Source organism: Phalacrocorax carbo, chromosome Z (assembly GCF_963921805.1).
Source record: "Phalacrocorax carbo chromosome Z, bPhaCar2.1, whole genome shotgun sequence".
Classification (NCBI taxonomy): Eukaryota; Metazoa; Chordata; class Aves; order Suliformes; family Phalacrocoracidae; genus Phalacrocorax; species Phalacrocorax carbo.
The window spans coordinates 65,308,961-65,328,341 of record NC_087548.1 but is presented as its reverse complement, the minus strand read 5'-3'; the positions used below and the strand labels follow the sequence as shown (position 1 = coordinate 65,328,341).

Genomic DNA, 19,381 nt, shown 5'->3' with positions numbered 1-19,381 from the left:
AAACCAAAGCAACCAAACCCAAACAACTTCCAAATGTCTACAGGTCTTGACAGTGTAAATATATCATCTCACAGTTTTGTATTGCTAGCTGGATATAAAATCTTGTGCTTACAAGTTTTGTATTTTAAACCAAGTTTATTTACAGTTCTGTCTCCGCATGCTTTCCCTTTTCATGTAGTAACTGAAGTGTTTTGTTGATAAAGATCATTCCAGTATCTTTGCATCTTCTGTAGTGTTCTGAGATTGGGCCTTGCTTCAGTTATCCTCTAAATAGACAGTGTGCCTAACAAAGGTTATTTTAATATCTTCAGCATTTTTTGGAGACCCTTATTTTTACCCAACCGTATGGTCCCTCTTCCATGCTACGCATTAATAATAGTTTGCTTTGACAGCATAATGCTTTCTCCTACGGCTTTTTAGGACATATTCATAGAACTGGGCGCATGTCTTGCCTGAGTTTTTGTAACGTTTGGATCGGTGTGCATCAATAGAGCATAGATCCTGTGCTTTTATGACATCGTGGACTAATTTCGATAAACATGGAAAAAGAGTTTTGTTTATGTAAATTTATGCAGTTTATTTACTGGATATTAATTAATTTTACTTTAAATTGCTACTGAATTTCAATTTTCAGTATGTTTTGTTGAAACACAGGTTGATGGTTTGAAGGCTTCTGAACATAGAAAAGCATCAATCTCTCTTACTAGAAACTACACCGTAAATTCTAATCGCATAAGATAGAAGTCAAATGGTGACTTTCATTGTGTTATATACATGTATTAATCAGTATGTAGTCTTAAGTGCATGATTAATACACGTTGGTAAATCTAGTAAGATGCTTCGTTTATCCAGCAACTTTTATGACATATGGAGAGCACCAGTTGTTGTTAGTTAAGCTTTTGAACCTTTGTTAAAGTAGTATGCTTTACTGTTCAGTTATAACAATGAAGAAGACACTATTAGATCACAAGCAGTCTGAGAAATTTCACTCGTTTGTAGAACCCATAAAAGTTAATATTATCCTTGTTTGGAATCAAAATAACGGGTGTGTAAGAACATTCTGTCCGTGTCACAGAGGAAACTGAGAGAAACACAAAGGTGAGGCACGCTTGGGATTCCCCTCTTGGCTCTCTGGAATTTGACATCTGAGCAAACCAGCATTATTTGTAATTTAGGAAGGATGTTTGTCAACTGTTAATAAATTACTGTTTGAACAGTGTCTTTTGGACCTGAGGTTTTTTCCTGTACATGGTGGGAAAGATGAAATGCCCTTAAGAGGAGAAATTAATGTGAAGCTAACAGGAATACCTGTTGTCTCCTATCCTACCCACCTTCTTCAAAATATTGCAACAGGATCTTCACAGAAACAATAGGTTCAGGATATCATTTGATAAATCGGAATAAATTTTAACTTTTCAAGGGAGTTACTCTGCAAAGCTAAAGAGCAAATTGTTGCTCGATAACACAAAACTGTACACAGGAACAAAACTTGTGACAGAGGAAAAGTCATGAATGTCTAATTGGATCTTCTAACTGGCTTCCAAAAAACAAGCACAAAAAAGCAGGGCCAATGCAGATCAGATTGCGCAGGGTCTTGTCCTGTCATGTTTCAGCTTCCTCCAGTACCTCTCTGGGCCTCTGATCCAGTGTTTATCTAACATAGACCTTCTGATGAAACTATTAAATGGGCCAGATTTGGCACTAGGTGTGTTGTGAGTCTTACTTTTATAGAAAACTTGAGTAATCTTTGCATGCAGTAATTTTCCATTGGTTCTTTTAAAAAAATTGATAGAAGGAGATTTTATAGAAAATGTTGTTTTCAGTGTGAAGAAAGATCTGGGAATAGGATTATACATTTCACAATATTTTTTTCTGATGGGTAGAATTTTACCAGCTATTTATTTTGCAGATTAACGTGGTGACGCATCTTGGGGGGAGACTTTCTGAAAGCCAACATACTGGGTAATATGTACATATAAAGCAACAATTGTCCAACAGCATTCAAGTCCTAGATTTTTTCTGAAATTATTATGTAACTATTATGTTGTCACTCTGAACTACAGTAGTACTTCATATCCTCCTTTAAGACCATTGCAAATCCCGTCAGTCTTTACTGTCTGAAATGTTATGTTCAATTTTAGTAGGGTGTTACAATTTCATGTAGAATTATCGGTCAAGATCTTACAAAGCTAACATAATATAGGAATAAGAAAACATCACCCTTTTAACACTAGCAGTTTTTTACCTACACATTTTAATGAATTGGTTTGCTCTGTTTTCTGTGATCTTAAAGAATAATTGGAGGAGTTTGTTCTACTTAAAAATCCTCTATGGTTTCATTCAGTGTTTGTTAATAATTGCAATGGTTTAGAACTTTTGAGGAAAAGTAACTTTTGTCCTTTTATGTATTTCAAGGATACCTGAAGTATTAATACTATTTGATTTTTCAGTTATGTAGTGTCAACGTATGCCAAAAACACTGGCTACAGCAAAATTCTGCAGTAGTTCATGGTTTTACAGGTTAATGTCTTTTTTGAGAGTTTTATTCTCTCATGAGGTAGAGGAGCAGAGAGTTTTTTTGCTCAGGTAGAAGAAAAAATACTGCATTTTGTGGAATAGCTCTTCTATTTCCTCCTCCACCTCTTTAATATACCCTGGAAGGAGGAGTTGAGAAATGTTGAGTCTACATGTAGAACAACAGTGGTCCCTACAGCAATACGACTTCCCATGTTAAATCAGCTAGATGCCAACACCAGCAGTGTGTGGAGGAGCTGACTGCAGGACGTATTTGGACTTGTGTATTCACTTGCCAGGTTTGGTAGTGGGTTTTTTGTTTTTGTTTTTTTCTTCCCAATGTTTTATGTGTGATCCTTATCAAAAAGCCTTCTGTCAAAATCAGGAAAAAGTGAGGAAGTGACAGGGTTAGTTTCTCATGTCCTGAAATAGGGACCTGTACAACAGTATGCAAGTCTGGATTAGTTTGCTCTCTGTGTGGGTGTAAACACATTGTACATCTCTGCTCTGCATCTGCTGGGTCTCTGAGGTCTTGGGCTTTTAACCTTGGGCCTCTGAACTGTGCCCAAGTGGGATGCTCAACACAGGTTTTCTGAGGAAAAGGCATGAAGTAAGTTGTTCAGTGTTGCAGAAGCACTTGGAGTGTAGATCTGAAGTTTCCAGAGTGACCATGATGTTACCATTTGCCTTAATCACAAGGCCATACTTTCTGTACATATGGTTTTCCTGCCTTTTTAAACGTTTTTAACTCTTACATGGAAGAGCTGCTAAGGACATCGTCCTTTGCTCATTTGTTCCCATGACACTGTCAGTCCTGCATGATGAGCTGAGCAGACACTCAGTGGGGAAAAGTAGCGTGTGACTGACTGCTGCAGGTAAGTATGTTCAGGGATGCTGTGTTGCATTGTCTGAACAGCTTAAATGACAGTGCGAGTACTTAAATTCACAAAAATAGTTTCGTAATGGTTTCCCCTTTTTCTGCTTTCTACTTCTGAGCAGGAGAATGAAGGGAAGGGAATATGTTATTTGGATAGGTTCTACCCTAGACATACAACTGGTGCACATGGAGCTTTTAGGTCCCTAGAATAGACCTCTAGACAAAGAGGCGTCTGAATTTTTATCATCCAGCTGCCCCACCAGTAGTGGAGGGAGGGAGAGGGATACCATGTGTTACCAATGGGTTTTCACAGCAAGCAGATGCAAGACATACATTTCTGATTCGTACACAACAAAATCATGCGTTCGCTTAAAAGTTACAGGAGCTGGAGTACTTCAGACTAAAAGCACCTTCTCATGCTCTTCCTTGGCCTGCTTATTTTAATGGTATTGCAGTATGGTCTTTTCAGGTGTTGTTCCCCTGTGCCATAGCAGAGATTCCTGTCCAGCATCTCTTTCTTAGAAAAACTTAAAAACATCCTCAAATCTTTTTTCTGCTCCCTAACATCACAGTGGCTCCTGAGCCATAGGCAAGTATTCTGTAGGCCTGAAATTTCCCATAACTATGTGGAGGTGCTGTAAACTATCAGTCGGTATGGCCGTGCTACTAAAATAACAGAGCACCAGCAGTGCTGATGCAGTTAGAAAACCTACATTATGCACATACTCCGTGCAAAGTTTTGTTAGGAGTTAGGATTTTTTCCCAGAAGTTTATGCGTTGGCCAAATTTGCCTCCCAGGTTCCTGGTCCTCTTGTCCACATCTTGGGGGAATTTGTATGAAATGCTTTGGGTTGGGTTTGGGGTTTTTTGGTGTGTGTAAAGTAAAATATATTTTTCTTTAAGTATGTGTTTGGACTGTCTCAGCTGTAACCTTCTAAAAATATTTTCTGTCTGATTCACATACCTGGTATGGAAAATCTAAGCCCAAAAAATTGAAGGTTGGCAAAACTATAAGTAACTGAGAACAGACTTGTAATGGAAAATATTAGATTATTCTAATTACTCCTAACCCTGCTATTAACTCCTATCATATATTTTATTAAATTAACTCTATCTTAGGTCCTCTTGAAATGTTAGTGAGCTGTTACTTAAAAATAGCAGTAGTGTGTGTGAGCTGCAGCATGAAACAGAAAGGAGAGGAATCGGTTGTTGCAAGGTGAATGTCCCTTCATTACTCCTTCAGATTCCTTACCTGGGAAAAACATATGTGAGTGAAAGAAAAGTAGGGACAGAGGCTGTACAGGAAGATAAGTGGTTGGAGATAAGATGACACCTCATATACATGCAGGATAAGGTAAGCTGAATTTTCTCTGCCCTGTAAATAGAGAAGTGGCACTTTCCATAAATAGGTAAAAGAATGAACTTTTTTGGCAACTAAGGACTTAAAGTAAACTAAACAGAGTTTACATTCCTTCTGCAGGGAGGCACTGGAGGCACACAGTGATAGAGCCTTTGTAACAAAAATTATTTGAAGAAGTTATTTATTGCAATGTTTTGTGTGAGTAGAAGTGGCAAAAGTTTTTCTATTCGGTACAAAAGGTGAGAACCAGGAAAATGTCAAAATTTGATGAGGCTCGCATAGGGGAGTGAAGTTATCACTAAGTTCACAATAAGGCAGAAAGAAATCTTGAAGCCTCAGAATGAGGAAGGAGTGATATCTGTGACTGTATCACATCGTATCTATAATGACTTCTTATTGCTATCTGTCATTTTTGTCTTGATAGTACTTTTGAATTTGCCCACCTGAATTTAGCGATTTAAGACTGTATGTATTTAAATAGGGGACTTTGCAGGTATTTGCAGGTGATACAGAGGTTTCATAGAATGATAGAATGTTCTGAGTTGGAAGGGACGGGCAAGGATCATTGAGTCCAACTCCTGTTCCTGCACAGGATTTTCTAGTACAGCAAATGAAGGTTTCTTTTACACCCAAGAGCCACAACATGAAATGTGACTCTCAAATTTCAGCTAAAAAGAACTCTGTGGATACTGTTTCCTAACAGTGCTGTGTTTAGCTTTATTACTGAAGTGTTCAAGCTAAGTTAGTTCTTTGGTAGTCTGTGCTTGGCTGTGTCTTTAATTTTTTTCTTCTTTGAGGAAAAGATAGTCACAGATTTTTAGACCTGTGAGTAATACTTTTTGACTCTAATGCTTCTAGTTAACAATTGAAGAGATTGGCATGTTGTTTTACCTTCAGTTCAAGCAACAGTCAGCAATTAAACATTTAGCATTTATGCTAGATAAATTTTCAATCATCTGTTGCCTGTCACTTTGTTTGCTGTATGCACACTTTTATTTCCTCATTTCCAGCATCAGACTCAATGTATAAATTATTTAAAATTTTTCTGAAATGTCTTGGATACATAATACTTTATCTGGCTGAATACATGTGTGGGCATGTAAATACTTGATGTTTGCCTCACTATCTTCCAAGTGATTGAGAGGCTAGTTGCAAATTAACATAATTCTCACTGAATCAATTTTCATTGTCTTTGAAATTATAAATATTTAATTGTACAACCAGTGTTCTCTGATAGGTTATTCAATCTTGTATTGCAAAATTGCTAGTAGGATACTTTGATTATGTATATTATCCTGGATGTTGGTTTGTATTAGTATTGCTACTGCCTTTGAACCTCTACAGTGTGTTGACATAATTGCACTGAATGCCGTCTCCATAAGCGGTATAGATGTTGCCTTTTCTCAGGCATGCATGTTTGAGTCAAATTCTGTGCTGCATTAGCTCTTCCACTAATGCCAGTACAGTTCTGCCTGAAGTGTCTGCGATTCAGCTACTTGCTGTGTTTTATACTGTAACTCTTAAGGGAAGCAAATCAGGAAGTACTTTTCTCTCTTCCCTGCATTCTTCCCTTGTGTTCAAGTCAAATCTGGACCCTGCATGCCTCTGAACTTCACACTCACCCAGCTCCCTTTTGTGGGGTGCCTGCACCTCGCTGGCTGTAGCTCTTGCAGACATACCTGGGATAGAGCCAGGCTGGCCCCCTTGGCCCTGTGCTTTGTCCAGACTTTGCCATGAGTTTTGCAGCTTGTGCTGCCCATGCTGCTGCTGCTGTTATGCTGCCAGGGGTACCAGAACTCATTTAAATATGGCTCAGGAATATCTGCATTCACTGTGGCCACCAAGCCAACTACAACATAAATGCTGTGTTAGTCACAGCATGTAAATTCAGAAGGTTAAAAACTTAAATCTTAATTTGGGCACAATATTTGATTATGTCTGGGCACTGTTTGTGATAGCTGCTCTTGCAGTTTCTTCAGTAGCTGTTGCTGAGTTGGTCTATTCCATTCTCTCCACCTTCCTTACATGTGAAGAACCATCTGGTTTTCTGCAGTTGGGTGTGTCAACAACCACATTATGGTAACCTGTTTCAGGTCTTCTCTCAGTCAGAGCAGGCTTAGTCCAGTAAGAAGTGAAACTGCCTTGTAGCTATTTGAGTTTATTTCTTCATCCCACTTTGAATTACTGTTCAAAAGAGATTAACCTGGCAAGTGAAATCTTTGGTGAGCAGGGTGGCATTCTTTGATAAATTGATACAATGACTCTTCTTTTCAGAAACAAGTGCTTTTGTTTGAAATAGTGCTGTCAGTTTCATGTAAGAATAAGGCAGGTGGCAGGCAATACCAGAGGTAGTTAGGTTTCCATTTTGGAAGGCAGAACAATGCTAATTTAATGAAAATTTGGATGCGTTAACTCTTTGAAAGGAAGTGCCTGAAAATGTTGCTTGCATCCTGACTGCTCATCTTTGTTACTAACAGAATAGCATTTGAGTCCTCCATTTTGGCTCTGAAGACAGGCTAATCCCAATATTTAAATGTAATATATGCAGGATCTTTGCTAAGCTGCACAGACATTAGAAAAGCAACCTGCTTTGACTACTGCTCTTGAAAAATGATTCAGATGAACTACTTATGTTAACAGGTAAAGAGAAGCAGAGATTTCTCAGATGGATTACTGCAGAAACCCTATTAAGAAAAGATGCAAGGTGGATATGCGGTATTTCTTTCTCCAGGTATTTACTCATCATGAAGAATGTGGAGGTGATTTTTCATAGCTTGTATATACTGTAACTTGACTAAATACTGTTGTGTTTCATGTTCATATGCGTTTAGTTAGTCACTAGCAGAGGAAAAGGCTAAATTGGCATACCATGGTAGACATATAATGGAATATGAGACAGCAGAAAGCCAGCTCCTTTGAAGTGTAATGCTCATGACCCTGCTGCGTGTATACTTTTATTTTAATGTGTTCTTTGACACCATTTGACATTTTTATTTGTAAACAAAACATCTGTGCTTTGGAGGTCTTAGGTGGCCCAGGTGTTCTCCAGACAGCAAATACAAGTGCAAAGCAACACAGACTTCAGGTTTCTAGAATAAACTTAGTCTTGTGTCTAGCTTCTTGAAAATAGGAGTTTCTTGCAGCTAGTTGGCTGCAATATGGGGGCACTTTCATTCAGTTAGGAGTTGCGTCCTGCCTTGAGAAGTGAGAGGACTCCTTATAGACCCTCCAGATAAAATAACAAAGGATTTTGTGACAAAATAGAAGAGTCCTATATTTCATCAAATTTAGAATTCATCTGTTTCATGTAAATACACTTCTGCCATCAGTTATTTTTTGCAATATTCAATTTTATCCCAATGTACTGTTTCTGTTGGAAAGTTTGTCTTTTCCATAAAAAGGCTCATGGTTGTTCTATTAGTAGAACACTTCTGATAAGGGACATTGAGATGATCCAGATGGACAAATAGAGCAGAGCAGGCTAATTTTTTTTTTGTCTGTGTAACTGTAGGCATTAGCATGTGTTAGGAACTTTTTCCTTTTTCAGTAAAAGGTCAACAATTTTTCCTTACGTTTGATTCTAAGAAAGTTAGCCAAATAGGTGGCCACAGTGACAATGAGTTTTTAAAAGGGTGTCATCTGTGTAACAGTTGTGCTTTGCAGAGCTCATGAAGGAAAATACCAAAAGCAAGTCAGATCTTGTAGCTTCTTGGTTTGGTTACAAATTAGATTTCCATAGTCAGTGTTTCGCTGGCAAGGGAGAGGCTTTCTAGCTTGGAAAGCCAAGTAAGTTATTTTTCAGGAAATGACAGAGAAGCTCCTATGGGATTTTATGAACCATGTGTTTGGAAAAGATTGGTTGAAAGAGAGTTGAAAAAATCAGAAAACTACTTACTCTTACATGTCAGCTACTCTTTCATTCAACAGTGACAGCTCCGTAGAAGCCTCCCTTGAGCTTCCCGTGTTGTAGGAATTACAAAACTGTCTGACTGGGTTGCAGTATAAATTGTTTTACTACCTCTTCCTCAAAACCCTAAGAAATGACATACACTCTCAAAGGCCATCTTCAGAAAGAATACCCCCGAGTCCTATGCACACCTTTTGTACCTGTTTCCTACCAATACTGTACCATTTTATGAGTGGAGGAGGCCCATACTGCAAGAGAGCGTAAGAGGGAATATCCTTATCCTTCATTATTTTTCAGTATTGGTGGGAAAGACACGCTACATGCTGAAACATTCTTGAAGAGACCGTAGTCTGTTTTAGGTAGGTACTGGTCCCAGGAACATTGATAAGTGTTAATGAAGAGACAGCTTTTTCAGTAAATAAATGGCTGAAGGTTACATAAAATTAGCAAGGAGACATTTGAAGTAGGAGCCGTGTTTATAAGAACATGTGCTTGTGATTGTTCTTTTTTTTTTAAACACATCTTTTAGTAATGAAGGTCCAAGTTAGATTGCAGTAACATGAGATCTAACAGAAGGAGTCAGTGAAACAACATTCTTGTCCTCTCTATGGGCTTATGTCACAGTAGAAAAATCTATCTATTGTGTTATAAAAACAATAAGGCTGCTTCTCCGGGCCAGGAGAGGTCAGGTAACTGCTTTGCGCAGGCAGGAGCTGTTAGGAATATTCTCTGGAAATCCTGGAAATCACCCGTGATTCTGTGAGTGTTTCACTTCTCTGACATGGGCTTTCTCCTTCACAGACTTTTGACAAAGCAACCGCATAACTGCATAATGTATTGATTTCCATAGTTAACAAAAACTTTTTTCTTGTGCTATAAGTTAATATTGAACATTGTAATTGGGACTAAGTGAAACATTCTGATTTCATAGAACAGTCCCAGCAGTGCTTGGGGTGGGGGAAAGGGGGTGTTTGTGGGTCCAGCCCATGTTTGAGCTGGCTTTTGGTGAGATAAGCATATCTTGTAATGGATAATGTAGTGGATCTGAGTCTCTTTGGGGCCCTTCAGTAAAAATCAACCGTTGTGCTTAGTCAAGCTGTACCGCTAAAGGCTGAGGTACAGGCACGACAAGCAGTTGCCTGGGTCGGCAGAGAGGCAGAGGTAGCCACGGGCCCATTGCCTGCCTGTGAGGACCAGTGCTCCAAATATCTGTGCTAGCTGAGCTGCCTGTCTGTAGCTTCTGCTTTCTGACTGCTCTTGTGGCCATCAGGAGAAAGGGTTCAGCACATGTGAGGACTGCCACTAGGGAATACAGATGACTCTCAGCTCTGTCCCTGTTCATCCTCCCCCCCCAACACACTGATTACTCTCAGTTTCTAATACCTAACCTGTGGTTCCTTTTCCTTTACTGTCTGTTGCAGCCACTTTCATCCCATCTTAGAGCCACAGCAAAATCAAAATTATCAGACTGAGCTCTTCAGGGCTGTTCTTTCTTTACTGTGCCCCAACATGTATCCCAGTTCTGCAGCACGGTGGGGGCCCTTTCCTTACAGGAAGACCATGCAGGAGCTTGTATAGGGGCTGCTTGCGCAGGGTGGGAAAAGCAGTTGCTACAGGGAGGAGACAAAGATGTGACTATAAGCAACCTACCTAAGGCACAGAAGGTCTTAAGTCTCAGAAGATGAACAAGATGGGGATAACCCAAAGTAAACAGTGGATGCAAGACAGGTGAGAACAAGAACTGAGAGGAATATGGTTAGAGAGGAGAAAAAAAGGGACATTTCCCTTGCCTCAGGCCTCCATGACCCATGGCAGCCTGTTTTTGCGCCCTTGAGTTGTCCAGTGCCTGCTGCAGAACTGAGTTTTGCTGACCCCCATTCCAAAGAATGAAGTCAGAATAAGTTAATTTGTTTTCATTTGGGGGATAGCAAGATTCAGTTTTATCAAGGCTGCTATGAAGTTTGAGTTGGCTCTGAATACCGTCCTCGCCTCCGCCTCTGCTGTGGAGGGCATTCTGAAGTATGGAGCATTGCCATGAGGCACTTACCACCCCTGAGATACCGAATTGCTGCTGCAGCTACATGCAGCTCTGGTTACTGCCACCACCCAGCTGCTCTTACTGATTCTGTGGACTATCATTTTCCCCCGGATCAGTTGGACGGGAATAGGTTTAAAGTCATCTTTTGATCTCTCCTACATGCCATGGTCTTGTTCTAGTCATAGCACAACTGAGACAGAAAATGTGCCATTGTCTGAACAATAATGAAACACTAAAAACGTGGAAATCCCATTAGTGTTTCATGGACCGTAGGTGTCATTTAATTTGCTCTGGAATTCTTTCCATACAGCCATGACAAAGATTTAAGGTTGAGTTTCTTGACACTTTGAATGCATTAGCTGTTCCTTAGACAAAAGTCTGTCAAGCACACTGAGGCATTTAAAGGGGTGTATTTATCTCTGTAAGTAATATATTAAATAGAATTAGTGTTGGTAAGCTTGGTCTTCAGAGAGAAAAGCACAGAATTTTTGGGGGTTATCTTTCCTGGTGAATGTTAGACAAATATATCTGGTTTATGTAAACTTCTCTTTTTCTGCTTCTGTTTTTTGTAGCTCCTCATTCTAAACGAGGTTGCCCCAAATCTCTTTCTAAACTAATTTTTCAGAAGTTTATATACTTTGCTATTAATTTTTCTATGTATAAACATACACAAGATGGTTGTATTAATTTACCATAATTATAAACTGTGTAGTTAATGTAGTTTCCATGAGTGAATATAAAAGTGTCATGTGTGTATTTCTCATGTAGGAGAAAACCAAGCTGAGAAGCTGCTGTTCTCGTTAGTTTTCCTCCTTACTCCTGGTTATGTTTGTCATTCTTGTCTGTGGTTTTTGTTAAACTGATCATTCAGGGTTTTTGATACAAAGTTACTGGAGCTGCATATTTTCACATCAAATTATCAGATAAAAGGTGTCCTTTTGTATGCAGTGTAAGTATTTGACATCAGTAAGAACTGAAGGAAGGCAGTACCAGTGTTATTTACCACACAGTTCTTGATGTGCACTTAGAAAACCAGTGCACTTACAGGAAGGCGTGAGTGCTTCTTGTATGTCCTGTTGGTTCCTGTTTTCTTCCATTTGTACTTTCTGTCTTGGAAATTCACAGTGACAGAATACCAATTGTTTGCCTGTATATAATCCAATTTAGTTATTATGTAGTACTGTCCAGTTTCTGCAGCAAGGAGAGAATTGTAAGTATTCTTCCTGAAAACAGTGAAAAAGGATCATTCAGTTAGAGGTTTGCTAACAATCAGAAATGGATAAATTCAGGAAAATTGTAAAATTAGGCGTAAGAAATAAGAAAAATAAGAAATTAAGAAAATTGTTTCCAAGATCTGAATACAATCCATAAAATTGGAACAAAATGAAGGCAAATAAGAGAGGCAAAAAAGGGTTGTTATTTAAAAAAAATCATATGTCAATCTGCTTTATAATTTGACCTGAAAGTTTTTACTATCTTATTAATGAAAACCTTAGGAATTCTTCTTGAAGCGTTTCCTTCACAGGTTTGATGGTTATGAATTGCAGTGGCAGATCTGCAGTTCTGCTAGGGGAAAAGATCACCATTATTCATACAGATATCCAGTCCAGAGGTGTTTGTCCCATATATCATTTATGTGGGTTAAATTCTGTTGGAAGAATGCTTTTAATGGATAATGATCTTCTGGCTTTGTGCAAACATGTTTGATAACTGTTTTGGTAGTAACCAAGAAAGGTGAGTCATTTCTAGTTTCAGAGTAATCATAAAGAGTTTTCTAATTGGTGTCTTCATATCTATGGTCCCTTGCGCCCTAGTCAGGATGAACTGCAGATCTTCCAGTACAGTGTAATTTCTGGTATTTCAATGACTATGGGAAAAGCATTTTACTTGTCCTATTCAGTGATTAATTGTTGCATTTTTCATTTAACTAACTGTCACTTATAAAAAGTCATATGTCTTTTCAGAGTTATCTGTTCATAGAACATGAACATTTTTACAAGAAAAGTAATTTCCTTGCAGTGTTGCATTTTTTCCCCCATAGTTCTTCCGTCTTTATTTTGGCACTTTCATCTATGTTCACCAGTTTCCTTACATTGTTTTTCTGTCAGGGCCTGCAATTGCTCAGTTAAATTTGTGTGAGATTTTTCTATAGCTATTTTGAATCCATGAAGAGATCCTGTCTCTCTCATAAGCTAACATATCTTTCTGTCTTTCACACAAAGCCATGCTGTTATATGAGGTAGTGGCACAGAAGCTCATTTTGTGCTTTTAGTTTGCACTTGTGAATTGTGATCTGGTAAACAGTGAGGAGGCAAACCTGGAATTTATGATGTCTAATTCAAGTCATTTAATAATATGAAGTAAATAAGCACAATATGTGTTATTTCACTTACTTGCGTTTCTGCTTTCTAAGTTAACTTTGTAAATCAATTTAATATTTAGATTTGCATTAAATGAAAACATTTACAGATTTTCCATTTATTTATCACAAATTGCTTTACATTTCTGAAATATAGGTGCCACAGTGAGTATATTAGAAATGCCATTTGCAGAGTTTTGTTTTCAAACAGTAATTTTTAACTTCATGCATAGCAGATCTGTTGTCCAGCTTTCTAAATTTTAGATGGTTGCTAAAGCTGGGTCCAAGGGCTCTGGATGGTAGGAAGCAAACTTAAAGCCTCTGTACCGGTACAAAGAGTTGAGGGTATAAAGGTACCAGATTTGTGGTTTTGGAAATGACATCACTGTGCACAGGAAGCAGTGGTTCTCACTTCTCGTGTCTTCTGCGAAAGTGACCAGCAAATACATTCTTTAGTGTCATCTTGTTAACAAAAATTATGTAAACAGTAATTAAAAATTTGCTAACATTAAAAAGGAGGCTGAATAAGTGCTGCATACTTTTGGTGTTTTGAAGCCCTTTCTGTAATTCCTTAACCAGTGATGAAACAGAGAACAAAATAGATACACGCTTGGAAAAGAAGGTCCACAGAGGGATTTGTATTTCCTCACTTTCCCATGTTCCACCTATTTTCCTTTATGAAATGATGGGTTTATTGACTTCAGAGGCAAAGACATTTCTCTGAAGTTGCACATGTATGACTAAAACCAAAATGGGACTGCACAAGCCAAGCCATGATTCACAAAAAAGTTACCTGTCAAGGGAGTGCTTATAGCTGAGGCAGGAGCCCCTTAGACTTCTCCAAATTGTTTGGCAAACCCTGTAGCCAACAGAAGTGCTAAACTAGCAGTGGTGCAGAGGCTTTTAGCTGACTGAGGTGTAAGTGGGTGTTGTGAGTTGCTTGTAATTGCTGGAGATTTAATATGAAGTTAATTCAAAACTGTTGCAACTCCTGAACTGGTAACTTACACTCACTTCTGACATAACTAATTTTGTATTATGTTATCCATTCTTCACACCAAAGGATCCTTGAAACTCCTTCAATGCAGTGGTTTTCCTGACAATAGTTCCTTGCAGAACTATTTCTTTCATACCGTGTGCAGAATATAAAATGTAAATAATGTTTTCCTCTCATATAATTAGGATGTTAAGTTTCAACTAAAGAAAAAAACCTACATTGATTTTTCTTTGCATGTGATTCTCTTTACAACTCTGAACTTACAACATATTCCTAAGGGTGCCTTGAAGATTTTTCACGTGTAGAGGAAAATTGTCTAATAGCCAATAGCTGTTCTCCCAAAATAGTCTAAACAGATGGGGGGGGGGGGGGAAGAAAAAAATCAATGCACCCAAATAAGGTCATTTGCTCCCAGTGATTAGGACACAGAAATAGTTCTTTTCAAAGAGGTAGAATGTAGCACAAGTTGTTTTGATGGATTACAACGATCTGAACTAATTTTGATAATGTAAACATTGGTGTGAAATGATTGCAGTCCCATCCATACTGCATCCAAACAAAGGTAGACGCATTTCAGTCTGGATTAAATAAAACAGTGTCTCTTTCTAATGTGGTTTGACTAGCCAGTGAAAACCATAGCATTTTGGCCTGTTTGAAAGGCAGGTTCTAGTGGACAACAGAAAATGTTTATCCAGCACGGTTTCTCTGTGTTTGTTCTGATCAATGCTGGCTGGGCATGTTGTGACAGAAACCCTTTTTTCTGCATTCAGGCATAAACACTGTTTGCGAATTTGTTTCAGAGAACTTTTTATTTGGCCCAAGTCTTGGGTCTTGATGTAATCATCTGTCCTGAGCACCATCTCTCATTGTCCTGGAAATAATTATTTCCAGCGTGTTCTGAGCAAACCAGAAGACAAAGAACTCATAGATAGACCAGACACCTTTTCTGTATTGCTTTTCTGCTGATCTTTTCTTCATTTAATAGACCATGTTTTCCTGAGTACTTCAAAATATTTCTCATCACTTGCCCTCAGAACTGACCTGGTGACCTGAGAATCAAGAAAATGTCATGTTAGTGACTACTAATTAGTGGATCCAGAGAGCTGCTTCTCCTGGCCTTTCAACCTTCCAGAGACAGCAACAAAAGCTGTCACATGTATCATACAAAGAAAACAAGCATTTGCCATGTTTGTTTGCTTGGTTAGTTTTTTTTTTTTCCTAGGGTGTAGATAGTAGCACAAGCTCAACTGAGTCTACAGATGAATTTGTAGGTTAGGAGGAAATTAACCTGCAATATAGTATTTGCATTTATTTCTCCTTTTCCCTGCTTTACATACTATGTTTGTTATCCAGTTCTTACTGAACATGTGTGAGTGTGTTAGTATGCTGTATTGTAAGAGGGGAAAAATAATGATTCTTTATTTCTTTCTCTCTCCTTTTTTTGCTCTTACCATCCTTTGTCTTAAATTTTTTTGTAATTGCTTCAAAATATATTAAATATTTCTGAAAGGGAATATTGTAATGCTTAGCTTTCAATGTACAGTATACAGTCCAAGCTTCACTTGTCTTTTCATATGTTTGTTGAACAAAATGTTAACAGAAGATTCCGCCATATGTTCCATTAATCATTGTTGTACTTCTGCACCTTGTGAGTCATCGTGGGTTTTTTGGAACCACCTACTAGAATGACTGAGGTAAAATGTGCAGGCACAGCCGTGTCACAGAACTGTTTGTGCAAGTGCATTAATATCCTTTTTATTATTTATAATTTTCAGGTCTTTAAAATAGAGGTGCTAATGAGTGGAAGGAAACATTTTGTGGAGAAGAGGTATAGTGAGTTCCATGCACTTCATAAAAAGGTAGTGATCTCTTTCTTTATAAGATGTAACTTTTTTTTGCCTTAGTTGTGATGTTTTCCTCTCTTGAAATTGTTACTATACATGGTTTATCTTGAATACATCTTGTGATTCCTGTCTGTGGAAATGAGTTCCCAACTAACTCAGTTTCTTCTGCATTTTGGGGAAAGGGATGATAACTTCTCAGATGTACTAACTCTCCTTTTCTTTTTGATTATTGTTTACATGCTGTATTGCTAAAATGCTGTCTGTAGTATGGCTTTTTTCTTCTTGTAAAATCACAAAATAAGACGCATTCCTATAGCAAACAAATAAGTTTTTGGTTTTTATCCGATTAGGCAAATAATTTGTGAGTTCTATAAATTGTGTTGCTAACCGGCTATATATAAATCTGAGGAAACAGCTTGTATATACCAGGAAACTAGACTTGAAAAAGTCTAAGTAGACCATCTCACTCTGCTGCTTTTCATACAAAGAATGTGATATAAAATATCTGCTAAGCTTGTCCACTGAATCTATCTTACTAATATATAGAAGGGAACTCAGCACTTTGAAGACTGGTTATCCACTAATTGTTCTTTAAATTGTTTTGATCACTGTTAAAGGAAAAGTGTGATTTCTCCCCTCCAGGCTGAACTGGATGCTGCTATACACTTGTGCAGCTGAAAGGCAAGTTTTACATTTTTTTATCTGCCTTATTGGAGGCCAAGTATTGTGAAGGAGAATTCTGTAAAAGCATTGCAACCCCTTGCCAGCAGTGGGGCTGCAATGAAGAGCTTCGGTCCTTCATCCTTAGGACCTGAGTTAACTCAATGCTTGTTAGTCTGTAGCTCAAGGGGCAGTGGAGGGAGTGCATGCTCAGCTCCTTTGACTGGTGCTTCTTGCCTTCAGTGTGGAAGAGCTTCCTCTGCAAATGGCAGAGAGGAGCTTGGGCATTTACAGCTCCTGCCACTGCAGTGTCAGGTTGTAAGGATGCTGTCAGGGACTGTATCAAAAGCCTTACTAAATCCAGAAAAACTACATCCATTGGCTTCTCTTCATCCACTGGCTGGGTGACCTCATCATAGAAGGACAGCAGATTAGTTAGACAGGACTTTCCCTTTCTGAACCCACATTGCCTGTGCCTGATGATTGCATTGTTCTTTAAATGCCTTTCAACACTACCCAATATAATCTTCACCATAGTTTTTCCAGGAACTGAAGTTAGATTAAAAGTCTGTAGTTTCCTAGGTCTTCCCTCACACCCTTCTTGTAAATTGGAGTAGTATTGGCTGTCTTCCAGTCTGCAGGGACTTTCTCAGACTCCCAAGACCTTTGGTAGGTGATCAAGAGGGGTCCTGCTATAATATACACTGGTTCCTTCAGAACTCTGGGTTGAACCCCATGGACTTGTGGACATTCAGCTGGTACAGCTGATCCCTTACAATCTCAGTGTCCACAAATGGAAAGTCACTTTTCCCACACTCGTGGTCGTCCAACTCAGGGCAGCCCAAGGTCAAGACTGGGGCAAGAAAAGCATTGTCTGTCTCTGCTTTTTCTTCTTCCCTTTGTTGTCTAATTTCACTGTAATTTCTGGAGCTGCACAATTGCTCCACACAAAAATCACGGATGACTGCAGTCTTGCTCTCAGATTTGTCTCCAGGTACACTGCTTCCTCTTTACGCAGTAACTCCCTTTGCGTAGGTTTCTCCTTAGAACACTGGAAGAACCATAAATTATGGTCCCTTTGTCTCTCTCCAGAAATAGCAGCAAAATAAACAAACCTGAGAAACAGGTATTCTAACCAGACAGTTTGCACCATTCTTCAGTTTGTTTCATCTTACTCCTCATCTGCTTGCTGTCTGTTTATATTAATCTGCAAACCTGATAGTGACTTTTTCTTATTTGTTCATTGTACAGATCCAAAGCACACAGCATATTTTAGCAACAGAATACCTCTTTTCTTAAGTCTTACTTTTTGAAGTTGTAGTAAAAACTCAGTAAATGCGGTGGAAGATCTTGTGCTCTGAACCTTTCTTAGTGCTTTCAGTGTTAGAGAGATCCTGGAGAAAGCATTCTCTAGTAATAACAGTATGCATTTTCACCATTTCTTCTCTCTGTTTTGTGTTACGGCAGAAAATCTCGACACTCGTAAAAAAGCTGGGTGTGTATTTGAACAGTTTTTTATAGGAAAATAATTTTTTGACCTTGTATCTGGATTGTTCTTTGTGAACAATTTGTTCACGTCCCATGACACTATTTATTCTTAGCTCCAGATACCAGTTTGCTTTCAGCATGCCAATGGGTTATTTATTTTTTGTTCCTCTCTTCCCCTTTAATTTAAAATCTAAGTTTCACTCTAAATTGCTGTGAATACATGGCAATTGGAAAGGTATCTTTAGACTTTCTGCATATTCAAGGTGCCCTTAGTGCTGGAGATGTCTGTAGTGTGCAGGAGAAACAAAGCTTCTGTAGAGAACAACTGTGGTAGAAAATGGAAATAGAGGCCGAAGGGAAGATTATGCCTTTTGTTGGAGAAGGACACGCTCCACTTGTATGGAGGAAGGAAGGAAGGAGGACTCCATTGCTCATATAGGACATTATTTGTTCATCAGAATGCCAATTACTATTTTGATTCATTTTTTTCTTTAAACAAAGCCATTTCCAAGAACATGGCTGGATTTGTTTCCTTCCTGGGTTCAACCTTTCTTACATTCCAGTTATGTAAAAAAGTAAAGCCCCACTTCTTGTGCTGTCTGGCTGTAGTGGAAAAGGTGTAGAATTTTTTCAAGACTGCCATGCTACCCCAGGAGTACAAATTATTCCCTTAACAAAAAATCTGTACTGCTGTTGGCTTTGTTTTAAATACTTTGCATAGGCCATTATCCTTTGACCTGTTTATGAATGACAAACCAAACCTTTCAGGTACCATTCACATTACAGCATTGTGTTCAAGTCTGAACGAAAGTTTTATTTTTTTCATATGAAGATTTTTTTTGTAAAGAATTAAATTATTTATATAGCATAGTTAAAATACAACCATTCTTCCATATCTATTCCTTAATTCCTTTTTATACTTTTTTATATTTACATTTCTAAGTGTTGGTAGTTCTTCTTAAGCACCAGAATGCCACAAGGTCACAGTGTTAAAACCACTGCGGTGAAATCTGAAAAAAGTCTTAAGTTCTGTACATCTTCTTTTTGCAAGTTATTTGAAATTTTAGAATAATTAGTGCACAGTCTAAATCATTGACTTCTCACACTTAGACAAATAATTCTTTACCTGAAAATCTGAGCCATCTTTTAGTCTTGCAGGAAATAGAGGCTACAGTATGTCAAATAGGCATTAGGCATTAGGTCAGTGTTACGGACAGGTATTACAGACAATAATTGTCCTCGAATAAATATTTCTCCTGTAGGAACAGGTTTAAAGCAATATAGCAAACATAGACATAGATTTGCTTAATATTCTTTGTCATCATCATAATTATTTA

At 38.3% G+C, this 19,381-nt stretch overlaps 1 protein-coding gene across 4 annotated transcripts in view; it reads left to right on the top strand.

The window, feature by feature from the left end:
- The window catches only part of SNX24 (sorting nexin 24), a 91,007-nt gene that overhangs the window by 32,177 nt on the left and 39,449 nt on the right, over positions 1-19,381 (top strand). For 2 of the 4 annotated variants that reach the window (XM_064439286.1, XM_064439288.1), the window contains exon 2: positions 15,828-15,911. The exons of 1 other annotated variant lie outside the window; for it this stretch is intronic. In XM_064439286.1, the coding sequence (XP_064295356.1) occupies positions 15,828-15,911 (84 nt within the window). Of the gene's footprint in view, positions 1-7,446; positions 7,483-15,827; positions 15,912-19,381 lie in introns of those variants that run through there. One more of the 4 variants, XM_064439287.1, reaches the window with a different exon arrangement.